At 40.2% G+C, this 17,890-nt stretch overlaps 1 protein-coding gene across 1 annotated transcript in view; it reads right to left on the reverse strand.

Annotated features, from left to right (window-relative positions):
- GARNL3 (GTPase activating Rap/RanGAP domain like 3) overlaps positions 1 to 17,890 on the reverse strand; it is a 151,099-nt gene that overhangs the window by 63,131 nt on the left and 70,078 nt on the right. Inside the window, exons 5-6 of the mRNA XM_027104817.1 lie at positions 9,608 to 9,707; positions 7,630 to 7,748 (exon numbers count right to left, since the gene is read on the reverse strand). Coding sequence (XP_026960618.1) covers positions 7,630 to 7,748; positions 9,608 to 9,707 — 219 coding nt within the window. The remainder of the gene's footprint in view (positions 1 to 7,629; positions 7,749 to 9,607; positions 9,708 to 17,890) is intronic.

A 17,890-nucleotide genomic window follows, 5' to 3' on the forward strand; every position in this document is an offset into this window, starting at 1 on the left:
ACAGCCATGCTGATGGCAAGACTGACCCCAACTGCAGTGGCATGGGGAGAGGGGTAAGGCCAAAACTTGTCTGCAGGAAATAATTCACGAGTAAGACCTAACTATTTTAGATCAGATTTTTACCTTAAACCTGCTTAAAGAAAGAAAAATTTCTGAAACATAACATAGAAGTTTATATAAATAGAGGTAGCAGAGCACACTGGTTAAGTTGGACTTCAATTCATTAATTATTAATCATTTCATGAATTCATTCAACAGATATTTATTGAGCTCCTTCTATGTCCCAGGCACTGGGCTTGCTGGTGGGGATACTGAGGACAAAGCAGTTATGTCCCCTCCTTTCATGGAGCTCACAGGAAAGGGAGAGTGAAAGCATGAATCAAAGAATTACATATAGAATTAGTTATGTACAGTGGTGACAGCTCAGCATGCAGTCCTGGGTTCTGCCTGGTCTGCCATCTCCCTCAGTCATGTCATTTAAGTTCCCTAACCTATAATAACACCTATGCATTTGGAGGACTTACCTGGCATACAGTAAGTGCTCAATAAATGTTAGATTTTATTGTTATTACTAGTACTAGTTTTAATCATCACAAAAATTCCTAGCCACAGTTTATTCTGTAGTGATTTCTGGAAATTCTTTCTGGGCTTTTTGAAGTTGCTACTTTATTGCTATATAGGTATGCATGCATGCAAATGTGTGTGTATGTATGTGTGTATAAAAAATTACTGTTCCTTATGGGGATATATGTATATGTATAGCTGATTCACTTTGTTATAAAGCAGAAACTAACATACCATTATAAAGTAATTATACTCCAATAAAGATGTTTAAAATTAAAAAAATTTAAAAAAAATTTTTAAATTATTGTTCTTTTAAGTTTCTGCTAATTTCTTTTCCAGAAAGAGCTACATAGCAATTTTTTTTTTTTTTTTTTTTTACTGTACGCGAGCCTCTCACTGCTGTGGCCTCTCCCCTTGCGGAGCACAGGCTCTGGACGCGCAGGCTCAGTGGTCACGGCCCACGGGCCCAGCCGCTCCACAGCACGTGGGATCTTTCTGGACCGGGGCACGAACCCGTGTCCCCTGCATCAGCAGGCGGACTCTCAACCACTGCGCCACCAGGGAAGCCCTACATAGCAGTTTTGATACACTATGTAGCTGAGATAAAAATCAGCATGCAGGGCTTCCCTGGTGGCGCAGTGGTTGACAGTCCGCCTGCCGACGCAGGGGACATGGGTTCATGTCCCCGTCCGGGAAGATCCCACGTGCCGCGCAGCGGCAGGGCCCGTGGGCCATGGCCGCTGAGCCTGCACATCCAGAGCCTGTGCTCCACAACAGGAGAGGCCACAGCAGTGAGAGGCCCACGTGCCGCAAAAAAAAAAAAAAAGCATGCAGAGAGGGCAGACAGCAGAAGCAAGAAGAACTACAATCCTGCAGGCTGTGGAACAAAAACCACATTCACAGAAAGATAGACAAGATGAAAAGGCAGAGGGCTATGTACCAGATGAAGTAACAAGATAAAATCCCAGAAAAACAACTAAATGAAGTGGAGATAGGCAACCTTCCAGAAAAAGAATTCAGAATAATGATAGTGAAGATGATCCAGGACCTTGGAAAAAGAATGGAGGCAAAGGTCGAGAAGATGCAAGAAATGTTTAACAAAGACCTAGCAGAAGTAAAGAACAAACAAACAGAGATGAACAATACAATAACTGAAATGAAAACTACACTAGAAGGAATCAGTAGCAGAATAACTGAGGCAGAAGAACGCATAAGTGACCTGGAAGACAGAATGGTGGAATTCACTGCTGCGGAACAGAATAAAGAAAAAGGAATGAAAAGAAACGAATACAGCCTAAGAGACCTCCGGGACAACATTAAATGGAACAACATTCACATTATAGGGGTCCCAGAAGGAGAAGAGAGAGAGAAAGGACCCGAGAAAATATTTGAAGAGATTATAGTCAAAAACTTCCCTAACATGGGAAAGGAAATAGCCACCCAAGTCCAGGAAGCGCAGCAAATCCCATACAGGATAAACCCAAGGAGAAACATGCCAAGACACAAAGTAATCAAACTGACAAAAATTAAAGACAAAGAAAAATTATTGAAAGCAGCAAGGGAAAAACGACAAATAACATACAAGGGAACTCCATAAGGTTAACAGCTGATTTCTCAGCAGAAACTCTACAAGCCAGAAGGGAGTGGCATGATATACTTAAAGTGATGAAAGGGAAGAACCTACAACCAAGATTACTCTACCCGGCAAGGATCTCATTCAGATTCGATGGAGAAATCAAAAGCTTTACAGACAAGCAAAAGCTAAGAGAATTCAGCACCGCAAAACCAGCTTTACAACAAATGCTAAAGGAACTTCTCTAAGTGGGAAACACAAGAGAAGAAAAGGACCTACAAAAACAAACCCAAAACAATTAAGAAAATGGTCACAGGAACATACATATCAATAACTACCTTAAACGTGAATGGATTAAATGCTCCAGCCAAAAGACACAGGCTTGCTGAATGGATACAAAAACAAGACCCATATATATACTGTCTACAAGAGACCCACTTCAGACCTAGGGACATGTATGTAACTGAAAGGACTGAAAGTGAGGGGATGGAAAAAGATATCCCATGCAAATGGAAATCAAAAGAAAGCTGGAGTAGCCATACTCATATCAGATAAAATAGACTTTAAAATAAAGAATGTTACAAGAGACAAGGAAGACACTACATAATGATCAAGGGATCAATCCAAGAAGAAGATATAACAATTATAAATATATATGCACCCAACATAGGAGCCCCTCAATACATAAGGCAACTGCTAACAGCTATAAAAGAGGAAATCGACAGTAACACAATAATAGTGGGGGACTTTAACACCTCACTTACACCAATGGACAGATCATCCAAAATGGAAATAAATGAGGAAACAGAAGCTATAAATGACACAATAGACCAGGTAGATTTAATTGATATTTATAGGACATTCCATCCAAAACCAGCAGATTACACTTTCTTCTCAAGTGCGCATGGAACATTCTCCAGGATAGATCACATCTTGGGTCACAAATCAAGCCTCAGTAAATTTAAGAAAATTGAAATTATATCAAGCATCTTTTCTGACCACAACGCTATAAGATTAGAAATGAATTACAGGGAAAAAAACCGTAAAAAACACAAACACATGGAGGCTAAACAATACATTACTAAGTAACCAAGAGATCACTGAAGAAATCAAAGAGGAAATCAAAAAATACCTAGAGACAAATGACAATGAAAACACGATGATCTAAAACCTACGGGATGTAGCAAAAGCAGTTCTAAGAGGGAAGTTTATAGCTATACAAGCCTACCTCAGGAAACAAGAAAAATCTCAAATAAACAATCTAACCTTACACCTAAAAGAATTAGAGAAAGAAGAACAAACAAAACCCAAAGTTAGCAGAAGGAAAGAAATCATAAGGATCAGAGCAGAAATAAATGAAATAGAAACAAAGAAAACAAAGCAAAGATCAATAAAATTAAAAGCTGGTTCTTTGAGAAGATAAACAAAACTGATAAACCATTAGCCAGACTCATCAAGAAAAAGAGGGAGAGGACTCACTCAGGTCAATAAAATTAGAAATGAAAAAGGGGAAGTTACAACAGACATCGCAGAAATACAAAGCATCCTAAGAGACTACTACAAGCAACTGTATGCCAATAAAATGGACAACCTGGAAGAAATGGACAAATTCTTAGAAAGGTATAACCTTCCAAGACTGAACCAGGAAGAAAAAGAAAATATGAACAGACCAATCACAAGTAATGAAATTGAAACTGTGATAAAAAATCTTCCAACAAACAAAAGTCCAGGACCAGGTGGCTTCACAGGTGAATTCTATCAAACATTTAGAGAAGAGCTAACACCCATCCTTCTCAAACTCTTCCAAAAAATTGTGGAGGAAAGAACACTACCAAACTCATTCTATGAGGCCACCATCACCCTGATACCAAAATCAGACAAAGATACTACAAAAAAACAAAATTACAGACCAATATTACTGATGAATATAGATGCAAAAATCCTCAACAAAATACTAGCAAACAGAATGCAACAACACATTAAAAGGATCATACACCATGATCAAGTGGGATTTATCCCAGGGATGCAAGGATTCTTCAATATAGGCAAATCAATCAATGTGATAAACCATATTAACAAATTGAAGAATAAAAACCATATGATCAGCTAAATAGATGCAGAAAGAGCTTTGACAAAATTCAACACCAATTTATGATAAAAACTCTCCAGAAAGTGGGCACAGAGGGAACCTACGTCAACATAATAAAGGCCATATACGACAAACCCACAGCAAACATCATTCTCAATGGTGAAAAACTGAAAGCATTTCCTCTAAGATCAGGAACAAGACAAAAGTGTCCACTCTCACCACTATTATTCAACATAGTTTTGGAAGTCCTAGCCACGGCAATCAGAGAAGAAAAAGAAATAAAAGCAATACAAATTGAAATAGAAGAAGTAAAACTCACTGTTTGGAGATGACATGATTCTATATATAGAGAATACTAAAGATGCCACCAGAAAACTACTAGAGCTAATCAATGAATTTGGTAAAGTTGCAGGATACAGAATTAATGCACAGAAATCTCTTGCATTCCTATACACTAATGATGAAAAATCTGAAAGAGAAATTAAGGAAACACTCCCAATTACCATTGCAATGAAAAGAATAAAATATCTAGGAATAAACCTACCTAGGGAGACAAAAGACCTGTATGCAGAAAACTATAAGACACGGGTGAAAGAAATTAAAGATGATACCAACAGATGGAGAGATATACCATGTTCTTGGATTGGAAGAATCAATATTGTGAAAATGACTATACTACCCAAAGCAATCTACAGATTCAGTGCAATCCCTATCAAATTACCAATGGCATTTTTTATGGAACTAGAACAGAAAATCTTAAAATTTGTATGGAGAAACAAAAGACCCCGAATAGCCAAAGCAGTCTTGAGGGAAAAAAATGGATCTGGAGGAATCAGACTCCCTGACTTCAGACTATATTACAAAGCTACAGTAATCAAGACAATATGGTACTGGCACAAAAAGAGAAACATAGATCAGTGGAACAAGATAGAAAGCCCAGAGATAAACCCATGCACCTATGGTCAACTAATCTATGACAAAGGAGGCAAGGATATACCATGGAGAAAAGACAGTCTCTTCAATAAGTGGTGCTGGGAAAACTGGACAGCTACATGTAAAAGAATGAAATTAGAACACTCCCTAACACCATACACAAAAATAAACTCAAAATGGATTAGAGACCTAAATGTAAGACCGGACACTATAAAACTCTTAGAGGAAAACATAGGAAGAACACTCTTTGACATAATCACAGCAAGATCTTTTTTGATCCACCTCCTAGAGTAATGGAAATAAAAACAAAAATAATGAAATGAGAATGAAAAATGGGACCTAATGAAACTTCAAAGCTTTTGCACAGCAAAGAAAACCATAAACAAGATGTAAAGACAACCCTCAGAATGGGAGAAAATATTTGCAAAGGAATCAATGGACAAAGGATTAATCTCTAAAATATATAAACAGCTCATGCAGCTCAATATTAAAAAAATAAACAACCCAATCCAAAAATGGGCAGAAGACCTAAACAGACATTTCTCCAAAGAAGACATACAGATGGCCAAGAAGCACATGAAAAGCTGCTGAACATCACTAATTATTAGAGAAATGCAAATCAAAACTACAATGAGGTATCACCTCACACCAGTTAGAATGGGCATCATCAGAAAATCTACAAACAACAAATGCTGGAGAGGGTGTGGAGAAAAGAGAACCCTCTTGCACTGTTGGTGGGAATGTAAATTGATACAGCCACTATGGAGAACAGTATGGAGGTTCCTTAAAAAACTAGAAATAGAATTACCATACGATCCAGCAATCTCACTACTGGGCATATACCCTGAGAAAACCATAATTCAAAAAGAGTCATGTACCACAATGTTCATTGCAGCACTGCTTACAATAGCCAGGTCACAGAAGCAACCTAAATGCCCATCGACAGATGAATGGATAAAGAAGATGTGGCACATATATACAATGGAATATTACTCAGCCATAAAAAGGAACGAAATTGGGTCATTTGTTTAGACGTGGATGGATCTAGAGACTGTCATACAGAGTGAAGTAAGTCAGAAAGAGAACAACAATTATCGTATATTAACGCATATAGGTGGAACCTAGAAAAATTGTACAGATGAACCGGTTTGCAGGGCAGAAATTGAGACACAGATGTAGAGAACAAATGTATGGACACCAAGTGGGGAAAGTGGCGGGGGTGGTGGTGGTGGTGATGTGATGAATTGGGAGATTGGGATTGACATGTATACACTGATGTGTATAAAATTGATGACTAATAAGAACCTGCTGTATATATGTATATATATATATATAAATCAGCATGCAATTATTTAAATACTGGATTTCAACAAATGTACCCATCAGGTGGGACCACTAAATAATAGAACTAACATTTTCTAAGTGTGGTTTATTTTATCGCTTTTTAAATTATACACCGTACTCACCAATTCAAGAATAAGATGTTTTACCCTTTAGGCAGCTAACCAGTTTTAAGATTTGACGATTTGGGACACTGGGTAAATTTTCAAGCAAGATCTCACTTCAGGCAGTCTTGTTAGTGCTCATCACCCTGTGAGCCACAGCCCAGAACTTTCCCCATTTTACAAAGAAGAAAATGGAGGCTCAGATGGCATGAGCAAATTTCTCAAATTCACACAAAATGAGCTTGTTATTGAGGTGATTTGACCCTAGTTTGCTTAACTCCAAACCCTTTGCTCTTTCTAGTGTTGATATGGTCTCTAAAAAATTCTCTAAGAAGCAAAGCAAAAAAGAAACAAGAGAAGAAGATAATGAGAAAAGGTAAAAGATGAAAGACAGAGGTCGAATATAAGAATTAATAGAAAAAATTCAGAACACGAAAAGAAGCAACACCAATGAACATAAAAAAACTTTCCTGAGCTAAAGAAAGACCTGCGTCCTGGAGTTGAAAGGGCTTGCTTTCAGCCCGCTGTCCCCAGCTCAGTGTCCAGAGCCCACTGTGGGCAGGAGGTACTTGTTAGATCTAGGGTTGCTTTTCCACACCATGAAATTGATGAAAGGAGCTAAGCCTCAAAGAAATCCTAGAAGCACAGCTGATTCAGCAGTTGACCAACTGACTCATGGAAACAGGAGCCCCCAGGGGCCGTGCCCATGTAACAGTATTATATTCCTCCACTAAATCTTGTTTCTTTTGGTTGAAGGTGTGCCAGCTCATCACTTTCAGTATCAGTAACAGCGATAATAACATAGTCGTGTATTCCTAGAGGGCAGAGATTGAGGGGAATGAACATGTCTACTTAGTGGCTTATATAGGAAAAATTGCTCTTAAACTCAGAGTGTGAAGGTCTCCCCTGTGAACAGGATAATCCTCAGTAGCCAAACTCAAAAACCCTTGTAGAAAAAGGCTGACAATGACACTGATTAAACTCTGGAGTGGTGCTGAAACTCCAGGTGCAGGTCTGATACTCACTGTTTTCCTCCAAAGGATTGCACGGTATTGAGGGACACGCTGATTGTTTTGGTCAGAGAGGGTCACCGACAGGAAGAAGGGGCTCTTCTCCACATCATTTCCAATGTAGTTCTGATGGACTGGAAAAGAGGCAGGTTCAGAACAGTGAAGATGCAGCCGGCTCCTCCAGGCACTGGGAGCAGTGTGCACGGCAGGTGGCAGCCAGCCCTTCCCACAGGATCAGGGAACAGTAATCTCCAGCCCAGCTCAGGACAGAACCTGGTGACTCTACCCTAATCATGCCCTCCTGTTCCCCTTGCCAGGGATGGGCTCAGGAATGAACATGTGACCCAATTCTGGCCAATGAGACAGGAGGAAAAGTGTGTCAAGGGGTTTCTGGAAGGGCCTCCTCACTCCTGAAGATGGCCTTCTTTTCCCCTGGACACGGTGGTGTCTAGAAGTGATGCCTGGAATTGCTGCAACCATCTTGTGACCCTGAGGAAGGCCAGCATGGATGACATCACCAAGCCTCTGACTCCACCAACCCCAGAGCTTGCCCTACCTCTGGGTCTCTTGTTGTTTCCCTTATTGTTTAAGCCCGTTGAGGCAGCTGAAGGCATCCAAACTGACGGCACCACTTTTCTCTGAAGTCATAAGTACTCCAGGCACTATGCTTTCAAGCATTTGGGAAGATAGCAACTTTCCCCCAATTTTTTATTTTTTTTTATTTTTGTGGTACGCGGGCCTCTCACTGTTGTGGCCTCTCCCGTTGCGGAGCACGGGCTCTGGACGCGCAGGCTCAGCGGCCATGGCTCACGGGCCCAGCCGCTCCACGGCATGTGGGATCTTCCCGGACCAGGGCACGAACCCGTGTTCCCTGCATCAGCAGGCGGACTCTCAACCATTGCGCCACCAGGGAAGCCCCCCAATTTCTTTCTTTATAAAGAGATATGTCTTGCCAAATAAGTGAACTTCTTGGAATAATACAGTATCCGATATTTAAAAAGACATCATTTGGGTCTGCTCACTCTCATTTTATAGCTCAAGTATCACATCTTCTACAAATAAATAAATGCATTAGCCTGATAAGCAATTTATCTAACCCATTTCTAATCCTGCCATAGTGATTATATTTCCATTCCCATTGCCTTCTGTCGCTAACCACGCTCCTGTTTCCCACCTTTCCATATATGTTCACATGAGCCCTTCACTTCAAATGTACATCACTATTCATGACAGAGCTCTTGGTATGTGCCAGGCGCCAGGCTTAATGTGCCTCACTGACACTTCTGTTCAAACCTCCTAGGTATGTACTAGTAATACCCCCACTTTACAGATAAGGAATTAAGACTCAGAGAAGTGGGAGGAACTAGTGTTAAGGTCCTATGTTGATAACGGCAGAACCAGGATTCAAACAGTCTATAGTCTCCACGAGGGCAGGGATCACAGCTGCCTTTGCAAGAGCACATTGCCTGGCACATGGTAGGTGATAAACAAATCCTGGTCACCAGAGCCTACAGCGTAATGCCTCTCTGTTCTGCATTGGCCCTGGAGCTCAGGGAATCGTTTCTCCCCCTCACTGCCTTGAACTAAGTGTTCAAGGCCCACTATAGACCGGGTACATGCCTTGTTAAGTCTAAAATTGTTTTGTGCCCTGCAAATTCTTCTCATCTTGCAAATCACTCATTCATACTATCTAATCCTCTTTCACTCCCCAGGGACAAAAACAACTAGCAAAAACTAACTAAATAAAAAATTTTAAGATAAAAATATAAAATAAAATATAAACAACAAATTTAAAACGGAGGAAAACCTACTAGGGCTGAATCTTCAAAGCTTACAAATCTACAAAGTTTACAACTGACCTTGAAATGAAATGCCCTGACCTCAGTGTCCCTAAACTGATAAGTTTCACACATATAGGGTACCAGAAATTATACCAACACTAATTTTCATTCTGAATATCCTTTCTTCCCAACCACTGTAATGACATAATTACCTTGTCCTAAAAAATACTTGAAATACCATCTGGTGTGGTATTCTGGGTTCTCTAAGTGCACGTCTGTCCTTCGCCAAGTGCCTGGCAGAGCAGTTGCATTCTGTAATGGAACAAAGTTATGCCATTAAGAGGTTTATTTAGAAAGTAAACAAGGTAGCAATGAACCGGATGCCAAAGAACCAGAAAAGTCACTGTTAAAAGTGTACAAACAGGGCTGTAACCACATGTTCTCATTAGAAAAGACACCTGTCTAAATCCACATCATAGAAACATGCTGAAGGTCCTTGGGGTGTAGGAAGAAGCACCAGGTGAACCAGTAAGTTAAGCGATTTCTAACTTGAGTGTAACTTGAGTTTAAAGTTTTTCTCCGTTCTGGGCTGAAGTTTCCACAACATTTGGGAGTTGGTGCCCGCAGAGGCACACCCTTCTGTTTGTTACCCTGTAACAGGCACATTTCACCTGGAACACATCTCGGCAGCATCTTATTTGAATTCATATTCTTTGTAGAATTTTAAAAATTTACTGTAACTCAATTAATGTGGAAAACATGGATAAACATAACGAATAATCCGAATCCTCTATCCAAAGATATAATCATTATTAATGATTTGATATGGTTTCCTCAAATTTTTCCCCTACATGTACATATGTACTTTTCTTACCAAAATGGAATCTTACTGAATATACAGTTGGAAACTCCATTGACATCTACATTGTGCCCTGTGTGTAAGACAGACTGCTGGAACATTCTTTTCTCATTCTGACATGCCTCTAGTGATTTACTGGATGCCTGTGGTCAGTTTCTGTATCATGTTGAAGAAGTTCCCTTCAATTCCAAGTTTATAAAGCAGTTTTCTCAGAAATGAATATTGAATTTTACTGAAAGCTTTTTTTTTTTGGCAACTATTTAGCGAATAGGTTAAATGGTGAAAATCATAGTCATGTAATAAATTATACCATTGGCTCTTCTTATACTGAATGGTTCTTAGATTTCTGGAAGACACCCTTATAGGTATTCTGTTGATATACTGTATTGCTGGATTTAAAAAAATGACTTATGTATCATATTTGTTGGTGAGATGAATCTGTAGGTTTCTTTTCAGTATATATTTCTGTCATGCTTTCAGGGTTATATTACTTTATAAAGTGAATTAAGATGCTTTCTGTCTTTCTCATTGCTCTGGAAATAATGACGTTCACGGAAAGAGCTCTAAGTGCCAAGTATTAGGCCGCACACTCTACATGAATTATCTCCATAGTACCTCCACCAACTCATGAGATAGAGTCGATTTTATCCCCTTACTTCCAGATGAGGAAATTGATGCTTAGATAATTTAAGTATGTTGCCTAAGGTTGCAGAAATATAAGCAGTGGAGCTAAAACAAATCAGTTCCAATGTCAGAGTGTTTTTTTTCTTTTTTAAAATCTTAACCTTACATCATCTTCTGAGTCTTTTATTTAATGTTATGCCTTTTTAATCTAACAAGGGGTAAAAAGTAGGTTAAAATTCTTAGTATTATTGTGGCTTTATTGAATTTTCTTGACTTAAAAAAAATCAGCGATATATTTTATATATATATATATATATATATATATATATATCTATACACACACATCCATTTATATAAATTTTTATTTGGCAGTGATTTTAAACTTACATAAAAGTTGCAAGAATAAGAGGAGTGCAAAAAGCATCTGTATGCCCTTTACCAGATTCACCTACTGCTAACATTTTATCCCATTATTCACTTGTTCACTACTCTCTATCCCTCTACACACACACACACACACACACACACACACACACACACACACTTTTTCCCGAATCATTTAAGACTAAATTGCATAAATAATAGCCCTTTATTCCTAAATACTTCAATGTGTATTTCCCAAGAATAAGTATCTTCTTACATAACCACCATAAATCCTAACTATTTTAAGTATGGCCTACTTTATAGAGGATTTCAAAGATACAGAAACTTCCTATAGCATTTTAAGGTGACAGTTACACAGGAACACAGTATTTACTTGACATCAACAAGAATGTTAGGAGGAAATATTCTGATGAGCACATTTTCCAGACGATCAAAGTTTAACATTGCAAACACCCATACTAATTTTATCCCTTTTAGATAATCATTTGCTCAAAGGTATTATGCAGTAATGAACTCAAATTCTTCTATGCTGCAGATGTGCCTGAACATGCCCACAGGGTTGAATGAGTCTTGAGACTGAGAAATCCTGAATCATTTCTGCATCAAATTCCAAAGCCCACAAAAGCTCTTTGATGCTTTCCTTGTTTTGTTTTGTTTAACCACATTTATACTTGTGGGATGTGAAGGATGAAGACTGTATATGGCCAGGATATTGTGAAGAGAATTTAGTCAAAATCCATGTATAACACCCCCATTTTATCTGAATGTTCTCCAATATTTGACTTTAAGCAGGGAGTCCACACAACACAAGCACTCAGACTACAAACGAGATCCATAGTTTTATATAATGCCTGTGATTTTTCAGAGTCTCTTCCAGAGTGAGTTTAATTAATGAATGAATGCTTTTCAACTGACTTTCCTTCACTTTCTAGGTTAAATTGCTGAAAGAACACTGACAATTAAGAAGATGGATTCAAAAAAAAAAACTAAAAATTTTGAATTGCAAATATAAATATAAGCTGGTTGAAAAAAGTTAAATCATACAAAAATTAAAATGCTTTTTTCCCCCCAACCCCCATGTCCTAATCTACTTCCTTGCCATATAATAACCATGTTACCAGATTGGTTTGGATAGTCCCAGGTCTTTTTATGCATTTACAAAAATGTGTCTATACATATGTATACACATTCACATACATATACATATATTTATGTATATATGTATACATATGTATATATACATATATACATATGTATACATATATGTATATATGTGTATACATATATATACATGTATATGTATATATGTATATATACACACATAATCTGTTTTCATAAATGGGATAGTTTTATAGGTATTACACTGAAACTTATTTTTTCACTAAAAAAAGAAATCTTAGAAATATTTCTATTAGTACTTACAGATCTACCTTGTTCCTTTTAACAACTACATAGTTTTTTAAAAAAATTAAACACTTCAGTTGAGTATAGATGTGTAAAATATGTAAACATAAAAGGGTAGAAAGTTAAGGTCCTCTAACTTCTTTCCTGACCTCCCATTTCCACTCCAGAAGCAATTACTATTAAATTCTTAGGTAACCTTTTGGAAATTTTCTTGAATATTGACAAGCAAGTTTATCTTTTTTGTTGTTTTTAAGGAAATGGGATGATATCATACGAATCATTCTGGAACTTGCTTTTATGTCTAGCACTGTATGGTAAACGTTTTTCTATGGTATTACATTTACCTGTACCTCATTCTTTCTAACAGCTACTAAGCATTCCAGTGTCTAAATCATAATTTTCAAAATCATTCCTCTACTGATGGAAACTGATGTTGTTTCCAAGTGTTTTTATTTTTTTATTTTAAAATAACGCTACAATACACATCCCAGCAGTAGAACTGCTGGCCAAATGGTATACACATTTTTAATGATTGCTAATTGCCTTCCCCAAACTCATTTACATGTCCCCCAACAGTGTGTAAGAGAATCCTCCCCATGCTAAGGAAGAGATCTATAAAAAGCTGAAAGATCGTCCCCTCTGCTCCACCATATACTAATTATACATACAAGTAAGCTGTAAGGGAGGTTTCCAGGGATCTACCCGAGGGTCACAGTCATTTTAATTAATAATCTGAATGAGCACACAGATGGCAGGATAAGCACATCTGAAGGTAATATAAAGATTCTCACTGGGTTAGCTAATAGGACAGGTGACAGAATCAAGATGTCAAAAAACCTCTTGACAATTAACAATTACAGGACACTCTAACGAGATTAAATTCAGTGTGGACACTGCAGAATCCTACATTTAGGTACAAATACAAATTGTACAAGTAAAGGGTGGAGAAGGCCAGGTGCTACAAAGTAGGAATTCTCTCTCTTTTTTACCCAGTAGGAGATCGAGGCTCCGTGACATTGAGTCATAAACTGGTAAGTGGTAGGGCTGAGGTCTGAACCCAGGTTTGCTTGACTCCAAAACTGTCTCCACTATACCATGATGTTGCCTCACAGCTGAATAACAGCATATGTGAAAAAGACTGGAGTCGGGGGTAGCACATCGTGTGTTCGTAATGAGTCCTCGGGCTTCATGAAAAGAGGAGCGTGTGCACAGCAAGGAAGGGGATGAGCCGGCCTCACTCTGTGGCCGTGAGGCGCACCTGGAGCCAGGTGTTCACTTCCGAGCACTTCCACCTAAAAGGTCCATTAACCGCTTCACATGTGTCTAAGGAGCAGCAGGGAGTGTGATGATCAGTGGAACTGAGTCCATGTCTTAGGAGAAAAACAGCAGATGTCTTGGAATGCTTAAAGGCCTACCATGCTGAAGAAGGCTCAGCCTTACGCTATGGGCTCCAGAAACCATAAATAGAAACTCTGAGTGGAAAATATAGACAGATGAGTTCTGTTCAATAAAAAGAACTTTCTAGCAATGAGAGATGCCGAAAAATGGAAGTAACTTTAGGGCTGTGGTATAATGGGAAATTTATATTTCAGCTTTGTCTCTGGCTCCTGGCAGAGACAGGAGCCTAAAACCCTTGGCATTTCCTGAGACATAAGGGTGACAGGAGCATCTTTTGCTCCAATGAGGCAACTCTTGGTGGGCCCCTAGCTAGCTTCAGGATGGGGCCGGTAGCTAGAAAGACCAAGCTTGATTACAAGCTTGGCACTTTCAACCCCACCCTGCAACCTTACCCATGTGAGCTTCTGGGTTGGTGACTATATCAAGGTGCTGGGAGGGTGGTGCACCCAAAGAGGGCAGGGGAGCTCTGTGCCCCCATCCCCCATCCCTTGCCCTCTGCACCTCTTCCATTTGGCTGTTCCCAAGTTGTATCCTTTGTAATAAATGGGTATGGTAAGTAAAGTGCTTTCCAGAGTTCTGTGAGTCATTTCAGTGAATTACTGAACCCGAGGAGGGGGGTTATGGGAACCCCTAACTTTGTAGCCCAGTTAGACAGATGTGTGGGTACCCTGGGGACCTGACACTTGCCAACGGTGTCTGAAGTGAGGGCAGTGTGTGGAACTGAGCCTGAAATCAGTGGAGTCTGACGCTACCTCCAGGTGGTTACAGTCAGGATTGAACGGAATTGTAGGGGACTTAGTTGGTGATGGAATTGGTTGGTGTCCGAGGAAAAAACCTATCAAGGGGGGAGCAAGTTTCCCTTCACTGGAAATATATTCAGGCAGGGACAGAGGAGCTAACTGTTGGCAAAGTTGTTGCAGGGGTTCATGCCTTGGGTGGAGGACGGGCCTAGATGAACTCTGCGGCAGGAAGGTGTGGTCCATGGATGGAGGATGGGCCTAGATGAACTCTACGGCAGGAAGGTGTGGTCCACAGATGGGTGCTGATCTGCCAACAGTCTGTGATGAAGTAGACAGCAGTGGAGAGCAAGTCTTAGGGGATTAGCTTCCCTAAACAGAACCCAGACCAATCCGGATGTTACTGATTTTGGTAGTGAGTTGTATGAGGGGGTGCTGCAAACTGGTCATACGTAGTAGGACCACAGAGAGTCCTGCAACAGATTGGAAATAAAAAAGCAAGCCCTTCACCACACACAGTCTGAGAAGCACTGCTCGGAGCCTGGGCCTCACCGTGACGTCCTTATGACACGCCCCCTGTGTGTTTTCTCCACAGGAGTTACCAAAATTTGCAATCATCCTATGTATCTGTGTTATTTATTGACCACTCTCCTGCCCGTCTGTGAGCCCACGGGGGCAGGGACCTTAGCAGTCAGCAGTCTTATTCATTCCCGCATCACCAGCGCTCAGCCCGTCTGGCACCGAGAAGTGATCCTACGTGTGGGTTGAATGAATGACTTGATGTATTATAGGAAGAGCGCTCCTGATACAACTTATGTTTTTGGTAATGGTGAGCTAGGTTATTCGACCAAACCTCCCACTGAAGAAACTAAAAGCATTATACAAATATTAAAGTCATCTCCTTAAAAGCACTGGAGAGCTTACAAGATAGTAAGGAATTACCAGTCAAAACAAAGGCAAGTGGGAACCCGGAGAGGTAAGTGGAGCATGGAAATTCTCTTTAGCTTGAAGATATCTATCGATCCTGGCAAAATTACTCTTGGGTTTTGGTGACCTCAAGAGGCAAGAGGGCAAAGAATCAAACCCCCAGGATCCACTGAAGTAGGTAGGTCTATAGGAGACCCACCCCACATTAAGCTGGGACCCCAAAGGGTTACACATTCAAGAAAAGAGTGAACAGGAAGAAACCACCTCTACCCCAAAGGCTCCAAGGAAGCCTGCCACAGTGCTGAGTGGAGAGGTGTCTCTGAGGTGCTGTGACCACAAGCCAGCCTCATGTAAAGCTGCAGCTCCAGCCTGTATCTTGGCTTAAAGGGTTTAAAAAGTTTCAAGCTGGAACTTTAGTTTAAAGGTGTCTGGCAAAAGCAAATGCAAACCCTCCCTCTGATTCTGACACCAATTCTAATATGTGGTTTCCCCCCACACCACCAAGCAATTCTCCAACACCAGCTGGGTGTCCTGTTATTCAACTCAATCCTGACACTGGAGACAGTGTCGGATGCCACAGGTTAAGGGCTCAGTCCTACAAGACTGCTTCTGACGTCTGCAACTTCCGCTGCGAACTGCAAATCCTGGTGATTACCTGTGCTTCTGATCAACTGGCTATAGATTGAAGGTTCCCATGACCCTCTCCTTGGGTTTGATTAACTTGCTAGAGCATAGACCTCAGAGAAACACTTGACTACTTAGATTACTAGTTTATTATAAAAGGATATAACTCAGGAACAGCCAGATGGAAGAGATGCATGGGGCAAGGTACGTGGACGTGGGAGCGGGTGTGGAGCGCCCATGCTCTCCGAGCCGGCCACTCTTCTGGAATCTCCAGGTGTTCACCCATCTGTAAGCTCTCTAAACGCTGCCCTCTCAAGTTCTTATGGAGGCTGCATCCCATAGGCACGACTGATTAAATCACTGGCCTTTGGGGATTGAACTCACTCTCCAGCCCCTCTCCCCTCCCAGGAGGCTGGGGCTGGACTGAAGCGCTAACCCTCTAATCACATGGTTGCTTCCTCTGGTGACCAGCCCCCATCCTTAGGAAACTTAGGGGCTTTCCAGAAGTCACTTATTAACATAACAAAAGACACCATGATCACTCTCATTACTTAGAAAATTCCGAGGGTTTTAGGAGCTCTGTGCCAACAAGAGGTACGAAGACCAAATATGGATTTCTTATTGTAAATCACAGGATCACACTCTGTACCAAAAGGCAACGCATCCTAAGCCTTATGTTATTCCTAAAACAGTCATCTTCAAGAACAACAAACAGCACACAATCAGGCAGCCAAGCACACAGAGGAGCAGAGTACACCATGAGAATATGCAGGAGAAAAATCTAACAGACAGAGGGCCACAAAAACCCTCACATATTGGGATTATCAGTCACAGATAATAAAACCATTATACTGACTATGTTTAAAGAAATAAAAGACAAATTTGACATTATCCGAAGGGAAGAGTAAACTCTAAAAAGTGACCAAGCAACCCTGGGTTAGGCAATGGTTTCTTAGATACGCTAGGAGAAGCACAAGCAACAGAAGACAAGATAGATGAACTAGATATTAGCAAATTAAGAAACTTTTTTGCTTCAAGGGACACAATCAAGAAAGTGAGAACACAACCTAAGGAATGGGAGAAAATTTTGGCAAATTATGTATCTGATAAGGGTCTAGTATCCATACTGTATCAATGCAACGATAAAAGGAAAAATAACTCAGTAGTGAAACTGCTTTGCAATTTGTTCATGGGTTTGAAAAACTTCAAGCAGCGTGTTGAGCCGTCTAACGCACTAACTGCTTTAACGAACTCAGAGCAAGCCAGGTTTTTTTCCTCTGAGTCTCACGTTCCTCCACCGTCTTACACCAGGCTGGGCGCTGGCACTGGCCAGAGCTTTTAACTGAAGACCATGGATATAAAACCCAGCCAAGGTGCTCCAATGGAGCACTCATGCTCGGTGGCTTTGGTGGAAACAAAATTTAAAACAGTATTTGAGCCCACAGAAGCAATCTGAGACAGGACTGTGTTTTGAATGCAACAGACCACAAGGATTTGCTAAATCAGTAACTCCGCCAAATGGTTCTAAAGGCGTTAAG

This window comes from Aethalodelphis obliquidens, unplaced genomic scaffold, assembly GCF_003676395.1.
Source record: "Aethalodelphis obliquidens isolate GAN/ISIS:26980383/991018 unplaced genomic scaffold, ASM367639v1 scaffold7, whole genome shotgun sequence".
NCBI classification, from domain to species: domain Eukaryota; kingdom Metazoa; phylum Chordata; class Mammalia; order Artiodactyla; family Delphinidae; genus Aethalodelphis; species Aethalodelphis obliquidens.